Below are 9,941 nucleotides of genomic sequence, written 5' to 3' on the forward strand. Positions count from 1 at the left end.
TCTGAGTCTGTTTCTGAACAAACCTGTTTTTAATTGATTGATATTTAGAATCCATAACTTTATTTCTGGAAACAAAAAAGAAGAATTTTGAGACGGTTCCTAAGGGGGCAATTCGTTTTCAGATCTTGTGAAACATATTCCACACTCCCTTTCTCCTCCGCCCTCCCCCACCTCTTCAAATCTCGTTCCTTTGGCTGGGAATCTCGCGAGATGTCGAGTTCTCATGAATTCTCCCATGGACCACCGCTCTTCCTTTTCCGGTCAGCGGCCTGAGGTGAGTGTTTCTTTGGCGAGTCTTCCGAGTGGGGAATCCTCTGGTTATCGCTGCCATCCTGGCCTTGGCGGTGCCGATTTCGAGACCCTCGGGAAGAGGACTTTCGCGGCTACTGATTTCTCCCTGGGAGCGGCGTTCTGTGCGGGGAGACGTGTCGGAGTACCCCGCTTGGCGCCCCGGTGCTCTCAGGCCTCAGCGGGGCGCGATGGTTGGGAAGGGGGTTGGCCGGGCGTACAGGCAGGCTGTGGTGGTTCCCGACTCCGGAGGCCCAGTGTCTTCGCGGTGAGTGGTGGCTGCTAACGCAGCGCATTTGTGGTCGCATCGAGAGAAATTTGGGGGGGGGTGGGAATAAAGTCAAGTAGGGTCGAGGCTTTTATTCAGTGGCTGAACGTTAAATGTTTCGAGTTCAGCGGCGCTTAAAGCGGGTAATTGAAAGTGTGGAAAAAAGACTGGATTACGTGTGAAGTTGTGTGAGTAAAGGAGGTTTCTGTAGGGGGAGCCTGTAGAGGGTTGTAGTGGGTCGAGTTAACTTCCGTCTGAAGGATCCAGGCTTGGATTGAAACAGGCTGTGTTTTCTTGCAGAGGGTAAAAGGAATGATGTCCTTGTCACTAGTCTAGTGTCACCACTTCTGTAGTCACTGGTAGTTCCACACGGGAAGAAACAGTGGATAGAAGGATGGCTGCGATGATGGCATTTCTTAGGACACCTTTGGATTAATCATGAAAACAGCTACTCTCTGAGCAGCTGCGGGCAGCGTTTAATACATAAACCGTGTAAGTTACTGTAAATATGTTGACAGAATTAAACTTGCTCGTTTCCAGGTGACCTCTAAAAATGGTTCGCTATTCACTTGACCCAGAAAATCCCACAAAATGTGAGTGAACACGAAACATTTTTTATTTTGGAGTAAGAGGCAACAAGATGCCCAGAATTAACCAAAACTTTTCTTTTTGGTATTTTTTAGCATGCAAGTCGAGGGGTTCAAATCTTCGTGTTCACTTTAAGGTATGTGAATCATAGTTATGCTCTAAAAGAGTTGTTTCACGAGTTCTAGTGAGTATTTTTTAACCATTCTAAAAAGGTAGCTGCGGTGATGCATTTCTTAGGACACCTTTGGATTTACCGTGAAAATAAATCGATTTTGAGCAGCCACCTTTTGGGCCGTGATCATCAGTATATAATAAGTACTTTGATTTAGGATTTGTGGAATTGGGTAAAACTACCAGAGAACTGCTTGAGAACGTAGTGTGCATATCAAGATATGGGACACGTAATTGTAGTTCATAAGATGATGGAGAACGTATTAAAGTGAATAAACATGCTTAGGGTTCACTTTTTTCCACCTTCAAACCAAACCTCCCTCGGCTCATAATCACAGATTTTTTTTCTTCGTTGTATCAGCTCACGTCCTAATAATGGAAAGGTTTTGGCTGTTGATAAATGTTGACATGTTGAAAATGTTAGAATTTAATGTTTAAAATTTGTGATTTTTAAAAAAATATATGGTTAACTCACAGCTTATATTATTTATACTTAGAACACTCGTGAAACAGCGCAGGCCATTAAGGGTATGCATATCCGAAAAGCCACTAAGTATCTGAAGGATGTCACTTTAAAGAAGCAGTGTGTGCCATTCCGTCGCTACAATGGTGGAGTTGGTAGGTGTGCCCAGGTGAGAATTCATAGTTGTCATTTAAAAAGACAAACTGTTAGAGAAGGTGATTGGAGGGAGTAAGAATGGCCATGGTCTGCCTTTAATCAGGCTCTTTCTGGTTGCTGTGATGACAGTCTTAGGACACCTTTGGATTAACCGTGAAAAAAAACATTTTCTGAGCAACCTTGGTGTTGGTTAAAATAAACTCATCTTGTAACATTGATTTAAATTGGGGGAAGTGACGAATGGGCTCTCTGGTTTTGTTTGTTTTTTAGGCCAAACAGTGGGGCTGGACGCAGGGTCGGTGGCCCAAAAAAAGTGCTGAATTTTTACTGCACATGCTCAAAAATGCAGAGAGTAATGCTGAACTTAAGGTACCCAAACCATAAATATCTTTATAAATGTAACTTGGATTGTTATTCAGTTAAAGTTGCTGTTGTCCAGATTTATTTCCTTGATTGTCTTGCTTTCTCAAGTAGCTAAATTCTCCATTAAAAGAATTCTCTTAAATCTCTACCTCCAGTTTCCAACAGACCAGAATTTTTGTCTGTAAAGCATTTCAGGAGCATGGTCTGCAGTTACTTCAAGCTTAAGTCTTTAGAATTTCCCCCCTTATAATCCCAGTGCATGTAAAAGAAACGCTTTTTTTTCCTTGAGTATTTTACCAAGGGTTTGTAAACTTTCTTGTGCCATGGAGCTTTTTTACACTATGGTTTGTGAATTCCTTCACAGGATATTTTTAAATATAATAAAATATGTACTATTCCAAAGGAACTGTGATTGCCGTAGTAATGATTAATGTGGTTTGTTGCCTACATTCATAGTTGAGAGGCATTAAATTTCAGTTAGAAGTTAAAACAACTATGTTTAGCTGAACAAAACCTGTGTCAACAAAACAGGTTTATCCATTTGAGGAATTATCCATTACCCTTTTGCATTTTGAAAATTGGGTCAGAACTGGAATTAATGTGGGTCTGTTCAGCTTTAGCCCTTCTAGCTGCTAAGCCTTGCTGTCAAAATCCTGTTTATCATCAAGGCTTAGAAATAGACATAGAAGCTACCAGATCCTGTAACTCCACTCCTTTATGAATACCGCTTACAAACTTGGTGCATTTAGCACGGAGTTTTGGTAGTTAGATTTAAGGAAGGACACTTAGAATAAAGGTTAAAAAAAAACGCTTGAACAAATACGCTATTTAAAGTCCTAAGGATTGCCTTTCAAATTATTTTTTTTCAGGCAGGCACTTGAATGATGCAGTTTGTGGTATTAAGATAAAGATGTTACCTGATTTTGTTCCAGGGCTTAGATGTAGATTCTCTGGTCATTGAGCACATCCAGGTGAACAAAGCCCCCAAGATGCGGCGCAGGACTTACAGAGCTCATGGTCGGATCAACCCATACATGAGCTCTCCGTGCCACATTGAGATGATCCTTACTGAAAAAGAACAGATTGTTCCTAAACCAGAAGAGGAGGTTGCCCAGAAGAAAAAGGTCAGTTACTTAGTCTCTGCTCTGTTTACTTGGTATGTTAGATTTGTGGTTGCTGTGATGACTAACTTAGGACACCTTTGGAATAACCATGAAAGGAGACTATTCTGAGCAACCAGCAACCTCTTCTAACCATTTTATTTTGGCTTTCATGGGTCTCATTAGTTTCTTGATTAACAGTGAATAGTAACTTTGTATTGTTCAGTATGTTAAAACCATGTGATTATCTGCTTATGTCCCCACCTAGATGTCCATAGCCAGTTCAAATGCAACATGTCCAAAACTGGGCTCTCCTCCCTGCCCCCCAATAAGCTTGTTTTCAGTATATGATTACATTTAGATGTTTAAGCCTGAAACCTGGGAGTGATTCTTCACACCTAATGGTGTGATCCACCTAATGGATTTATCTTCTGTTGATTTTATCGTTAAATATTATCCTCCATCCTTGCTGCCACTTAGTTCTTACCAGCTGGGCACCCTGGCTGCCGTCTTGGTTATCTCCTGCTTACTACTGTGATGTCCTCCTGGCTGCCCTTCTCCCCGTACCACTTCTCTACGCCAAAGGACTCTTCATGTTTTTCCCTTTATGTTGAAATTTCCGATCACTCTTTCATTGAGATACAATCTTCTGGAATCTTAATAGTGCTTTTTTCTTTTCCCCAGATATCCCAGAAGAAATTGAAGAAACAAAAACTTATGGCCCGGGAATAAATGCTGCAAAAAATAAATGCAAATAAAAGTAAAAGCAGAGTGTTGGTTGTCTTAATTAGTAAATCTATTTCAAGTGTCATCACAAAATGGATCAAATGAGTTTTCATAAAACATGCTGTTTTGCATCTTTTGGTGCTTGCGTAAAATGGAATTAGAACATGGGGAAATTTTGGGATCTCTTTTCCACCCACTTTATTGAGATTTAGCACACTCTACAGTCTTCAGTAGCATTTAGTATATTCATTTATGCATCCGTCAGCACAGTGAATTTTAGAGTTTTTCATGATCCCAAAGAGGAACCTTGGTAGTGGTTGGCTGTCACCTCCCCCCAATCCAGTGCTGGGTGACTACTTGCCTATTTCTGACTGTAGATTTGCCTATTCTGGACAATTCATATAAATGAAATCACAGTGTGACCTTCCTCACTGGCTTTGACTTAGCATGATTTTTTCAGGGTTGTAGCACGTACCTGTGGTTCATCATCATTTGGGGCTTTTAGCTACTGTTAGCGTTGCTGTGAACTATAAAAGTTCCTGTGTGGGCCTATTATCCTTTCACTGGGATGTATACCAAGAGTGGAATTCCAGGGTCATATGGTAATTTTAATGAACATTGGAGGAACTGCAGGACTCCTAAAGCAGTGCCGTTTACAGTGCGACCAGCAGTGGTTCGAATTTCTTCATCGCTTAGATTTCGCTGATTATAGCTGTCCTAGTGGGAGGAAAGTTGTATACCCATTTCTTGTAAAAATACCCGCTCAAAGCTGAGGATGTTAATTTCCCCTGCTCTTGAATCTAAGACCCTTGTAGCAGGGTGAGTAGCTTAGCCTCAGCTGCGTTCGAAAACATCCTAGCCATCACCGCAAGCTTCCCTGTTGGTGGTGAGTCACCGGTACAGGCGCTTATCCTCTCCTGGGTCCGCGTCGTAGATCTTGTTCCAGTGACGGCAACTGGGGAGCACAGCGCTTCCGCCTCGCCCGCAAGCTCTAAGCTGATTGCCGGGGCTGCGCCGGAAGCCGCCGACGTCCCCGCAGGGCGTCACCGTTACGTCGTGTGCGTCATCAGGCTGACGCAGGCGTGCCTTTGTCGGTCCCTCTTGCGGTGCCCATTGGGTTGGCTGCGGTTTGTCACCCCGCGAGCCTCCCTCCGGAAGCCTGGACACCGTCACTGGGGCTTGGTGGCCGCGGGTGAGCGGGGCTGGGTGGGTCCGGGCTGCGGCCGGGGCTTCGCGGTTCTCCTGCCCTCAAGGTACACCAGCGCCCCTGCCCTGTGCCTACCCCTGCGTCGGTCTCCACCCCTAACTTCCTCCGTCCGCCTCTCTTTGCTTCAGGATCCGCTCTCTGGCCTGAATTGTCGGTATCACTTTTTATCGTCGTCGCCACCATTCGCTCGTACTCTCCCCTGTCTTTCAGTCCTTGCCTTTGACTTAGCCTCTCCCGGTCTCTTTTGTCTCCAGTGAAGTGATCCGCCGACTGGTCACTTAGAGGAAGTGGCGTACCCCCGCCACAGCTGCTCTTGTTCTCATAGAGCCTCCGCCTTTTTCTGTTCCGTTGTATTGGACTAAGTCGAATGCAAGAAATTCCTCTCCTCCACGTTTCAATCCATCTTTCTCGCTGTGTTGTATATTCGAGAATTGGCTTGGAGAGAGTAAATAAAATCATGATTTTATCAATTTATCATAGTCACCTTCTAGACCTTTCTAAGCCATAATTATAACAAAAGTAATTAGTACTAATTGTTCTTGAGAATTCATTTAAAGCGCAATTTCAAGTAGGTAAAAACCTGAATCTTTATGATGGAGGGATTGCCTGTCATCGTATTAGCTTGGTGCTCGGTAGCATTGCCAGTTGTTTTAAAGGGTTTTAGTTGCATTTGAAAGTTTGGTAGAAAGGGGAATAACATGATGATCGTGTTTGGGGGAGAGAAAATGCAAGAGCACTGAGCTAGGAAACCAGAATTTGGAATTCTGGTTTTAGCCAGTTCTAGTTACTTGATACCTGCAGTGTGGACTTTGGACAGGTTACAACTTTTGGATGTGTTTGGTATTTGTTTTGTTTTTCTTATGGTAGCGACATTTACGTAGTACTTAATATATGCAGACACTGTTCTGAGCTTTGTATTCCTACTAATGTATCTCATCCACACTACATCCCTGTGAGATCGGTACTATTATTGTCCTCTTTTTACGCATGGGAGAATTAAGGCACCGTCTGGTTAAATAATTTGCCCAGGAACGCTATCTAGAAAATGGTGAAAGCAGGGCTCAAATCCAGGCGGCTGCCAGCCATCCTGTTTGATTATCATGCTATGGTACCTAAACCAGTAAGAAGTCTTTTCAGATCAGATTCTAAATGTCTAGTAGCCAAAAATTATGATTTCTTGAAAAATGCTGAAAAAGACTCTTGCTCGTTTGGCTTATTTTGATTGATTCTTTAAAATTTTGGAACAAAATATTTTGGCAAATTCTAAAATTATTTTAATTTGTCTAGGGGACTGTTTTAAAGACTCCAGTTATGAATCCCTTATAAAAGAGTTGGTCATTCCCTGATACACATTTACATTTTTATTTGTTTACGGCTCTTGTAATTCATTTCAAAGCCACATTCAGATTGGATTATGTATACCACTCTTCACTTGTGTTGTGAATCATTTTAAATTGCCTGAGCGTAGCAGTACTTACTCATTTACCACTAAATACTACTTAGCTTACAATATTTTGAAAATAAGTTTAACATGCTGAATTATTAGCCTTATGCACTGTTCTGAAGTTTCTTAGTTTTTAAAGCCTTTGCTAAGGGATTAAAAATTCTTGTAAATTTAAGAGGTCTTCGGTTTAATTGTGTGTTATGGAAGTAGTATTGGCTCTTTTTCAAGAAATTGCTGGTCTTGAGAAATTCCAAGTTGACTTCTAATTATCAAGGAAATTTAGGTGTTAATTTTTGGAAATGGACAATTGACTTATACCAATAATACTAAATAAAACTTTTATTACTCAATACCCCTTTATTGCCATTAAAAAGAAAAAGCAAATCTGTCAAGGGAGAGTTGTTGGCTGGGAAAGGCCAGCCAGTATGCAGCCTAGAGGTCTTCCAAAGTGATATCTTAGTGAGTTCCATATTACAAGATTTGCCCTTAGCATTGTTCAGTCCCTGGAGATGATTAGGCCCTGGGAGTTAATTCACACTAAACTGGCGTATGTCAAAATTACCAAATTCCTTAATGTTTTTGTGCCTCCTTTTCTTTATCCGTAAATGGAAATGCCAGGGTACCCAACCTCACTGGGTGTTTTGAAGATTAAATGAGTTGATACATGTAAAGGGCTTAACTGCCTAGCACCCCGCAGATGATGGTGTCATTCCTTTATCATCAAATCTATGGTTGTGGAGCAGTGATTGGAGAGGTTTGGAGGCAGGCACCTCACTATTATTTTCAGGTCTACCACCTGTTATTCTTTTACCTTGTAGATAGCAGCATTTTTATTTAATAGACTTGCTTTAAGCTAATACCTGTAGTGTGATTTAAGTTTTTCCTTCAGTGTAGAAATAGTCTTTTCATATATCTTAATCTAGCTAAATTCCTTCAGTCATTACTCTATGATGATCTAATTTGTTCTTTCTTCTTGTTTATCAGCAGTTCAGGATCTCAAGCCTGGGACAATGGTGTGCATTCCCTGCATTGTCATTCCAGTTCTGCTCTGGGTCTACAAAAAGTTCCTGGAACCATATATATACCCTCTGATTTCCCCCTTTGTTAGTCGTGTGTGGCCTAGGAAAGCTATACAAGAATCCAATGATAAAAACAAAGGCAACATAGACTGTAAGGTAAGAACATTAAAATGCCTTGAATAAGGGGGCGTGGGGATGCAGGATGAAATACTTGGCTTTTGGAAAGGCAAGTTCTTCCAGCCAGAAGCTTCATTAATGTGTCTAAATTCCCTTCTTTTTTAAAATAGGGGTTTTGGATTTTTATTTGTAATTAACGTTTGCTTTAAACTAAGGTTCTAAACTAGTCCTCTGATTGATGCATTTGTTTCTTGCTTTATGGCCGAGATAATAACCAGTATTTCCTGAGTGGTAAGAGTAATGGTAAATAGTTAATAAATAACAAGAGATGGTTCTAAAATAAGCCAAGTTTCACTGACTGATACCTTTGATAAGAGATTTGATTGGTAGGATCATAGAGTTTTTTATTTTTAACAAAATGGAGTTATTTTTTTAAATGAGTATTTAGACAACTCTGTTGTCTTTAGTGTTGGTGATTGTTAAATACAACTTTCTGTTCAATTGCACAAATTTAGCCATCCTGCACATTTCTAGAAGTAGTTTTTTCATTCTGAAGTTATTGTCTGTTTTTAAAGAGAATATGTCTTAAAATGTATGTCTGTTTGTTGTAATAATATCTAAAGTGGTTTTTCATTTTAGGGTGCAGACATAAATGGATTACCAACAAGAGGACCAACAGAAATCTCGGATAAAAAGAAAGACTAATGTGATGGTCCCAAAGGATCTCATTGTTTTAAAAATGGATCTGATAGTATGAAGCACCTTCTTTGTACTTGTCTCTGATCTTTTTCCCTGAAACCAGAATTTGGGTTAGATAGTTTAGATATTTACCTGACACTAATCAGGAGATACCTGGTATTTGTATTTCAAATGTAGCTAGTTATATTTAATGACCTCATTCCTGAGTTTCTTTTCCATTAAAGTAGCTTTCATTTCTTTTATTGCATTTTAAAAAATATGAATAAAGAAAAGGTTCGTGCCAGTAGACACTGTTACTAAATCAGTCCCTGAAAATCCTTGGGCCTCTAGCTTTTATTCAGGCTCTTCAAATTTGAGGAGTATAATTTTACTGTGAAAGAGTGCAGGGAGACTGTGCGGTGAAATGAAAGGTAGTTTTTGGAGATGATAATGACTTGAAACATAAAGATGGAATTACTGTCTCACTCAATGGAGCAGCTTATCTATGAGAGTAGTAATTACTGTTTATTGCTCTGAGGAAGATAGGAAAGACAGGGAAATGGGGTAACCTCTCTGAAAAATGGAACATTTTTTACGTAAATGGCTAATGTATATTATAAAATTCTAATTCTTGTCGCATTCCTTCTGTTCCTACAAATGTATTAAATATTCAGTTTAGCTTGTTGTTCTTTTTTCTTTTAAAATATAAATACTTAAAAGTAAGATTTTTTTAACCACATCAGAAGTCAGGATTGTAATAATGTGATGGCATCCGGATAGTTATGGGGGCAGCGATATTTTTTTTCTTCTTTTTTTTAAAGTTTAGATTGTATCAGTTATTTTGTTCCATAATAAGACACCAAAATTCATGTTTTTCAGCAACAGTGACGTGACTGCACAGTTATTTGCTGATCTGGGCCTCTCCACATGATCTTTCATCCCCAGGCCTCTTCATTTTAGTGTAAGGATCTATAAATATTCAAAGACGATGAGACATATCTTCATAGAATATTTATTTTCACTGAAGCAAGGAGAAGTTAGAAAGGACTCCCTGCCTTGGGTCCCCAGGGAAGTCCTGGGTCCTAACTGAGGCTCTGTTAAGCTGTGTCTGGTCAAGTCATTGATCCACCTTGGACTTCCTTTGATATCAATGTGTTTCATCTTTTCTGCCCCAGCCTACCTGAGGGATAAGATAAATTCTCATTAGCAGCTAAATCCAGTTGATTAGTTTGTTTTTTAAGGTATTAAAAACTATATTATGAAAATAGCAGATGTTCATAGTAGAACAATGCAAGGGCAGGTTAAATGAAAAGTTAATGTTCTTTCTCTACTCTCACTCCTTTGTTCTAGCTC

General features: G+C 40.2%; 2 protein-coding genes and 4 non-coding genes across 16 annotated transcripts; all 6 read left to right on the plus strand.

The window, feature by feature from the left end:
• Positions 1-247: 247 nt before the first annotated feature.
• LOC116739017 (60S ribosomal protein L17) lies at positions 248-4,192 on the plus strand. 8 transcript variants are annotated; one of them, XM_032603056.1, is made up of 7 exons: positions 249-274; positions 857-1,048; positions 1,240-1,280; positions 1,813-1,947; positions 2,205-2,303; positions 3,230-3,421; positions 4,082-4,192. In XM_032603056.1, the coding sequence occupies exons 4-7, from the start codon at positions 1,846-1,848 to the stop codon at positions 4,127-4,129; spliced, it is 441 nt and encodes a 146-aa protein (XP_032458947.1). In that variant the 5' UTR covers positions 249-274; positions 857-1,048; positions 1,240-1,280; positions 1,813-1,845; the 3' UTR covers positions 4,130-4,192. The 8 variants fall into 8 exon arrangements, with proteins under 8 accessions (XP_032458939.1, XP_032458947.1, XP_032458944.1 ...); XM_032603054.1 differs by having other exon boundaries at positions 254-274; positions 857-1,149; XM_032603052.1 differs by lacking the exon at positions 857-1,048 and adding an exon at positions 1,097-1,149 and having other exon boundaries at positions 254-274.
• Positions 955-1,020, plus strand: LOC116739408. Its single transcript, XR_004345580.1, has one exon. It is a non-coding gene; the product is annotated as a small nucleolar RNA SNORD58 (small nucleolar RNA).
• Positions 1,361-1,425, plus strand: LOC116739407. Its single transcript, XR_004345579.1, has one exon. It is a non-coding gene; the product is annotated as a small nucleolar RNA SNORD58 (small nucleolar RNA).
• LOC116739405 lies at positions 2,049-2,113 on the plus strand. The gene has a single exon (XR_004345577.1). It is a non-coding gene; the product is annotated as a small nucleolar RNA SNORD58 (small nucleolar RNA).
• On the plus strand, positions 3,471-3,534 carry LOC116739406. The gene has a single exon (XR_004345578.1). It is a non-coding gene; the product is annotated as a small nucleolar RNA SNORD58 (small nucleolar RNA).
• A 987-nt stretch (positions 4,193-5,179) lies between the features above and the next one.
• C14H18orf32 (chromosome 14 C18orf32 homolog) lies at positions 5,180-9,266 on the plus strand. 4 transcript variants are annotated; one of them, XM_032603060.1, is made up of 3 exons: positions 5,180-5,315; positions 7,759-7,949; positions 8,550-9,266. In XM_032603060.1, the coding sequence occupies exons 2-3, from the start codon at positions 7,785-7,787 to the stop codon at positions 8,613-8,615; spliced, it is 231 nt and encodes a 76-aa protein (XP_032458951.1). In that variant the 5' UTR covers positions 5,180-5,315; positions 7,759-7,784; the 3' UTR covers positions 8,616-9,266. The 4 variants fall into 4 exon arrangements, with proteins under 4 accessions (XP_032458951.1, XP_032458948.1, XP_032458949.1 ...); XM_032603057.1 differs by having other exon boundaries at positions 5,181-5,315; positions 7,762-7,949; XM_032603058.1 differs by having other exon boundaries at positions 5,214-5,376.
• Positions 9,267-9,941: the final 675 nt, after the last annotated feature.

The sequence above is a fragment of the Phocoena sinus genome, chromosome 14 (assembly GCF_008692025.1).
Source record: "Phocoena sinus isolate mPhoSin1 chromosome 14, mPhoSin1.pri, whole genome shotgun sequence".
Classification (NCBI taxonomy): domain Eukaryota; kingdom Metazoa; phylum Chordata; class Mammalia; order Artiodactyla; family Phocoenidae; genus Phocoena; species Phocoena sinus.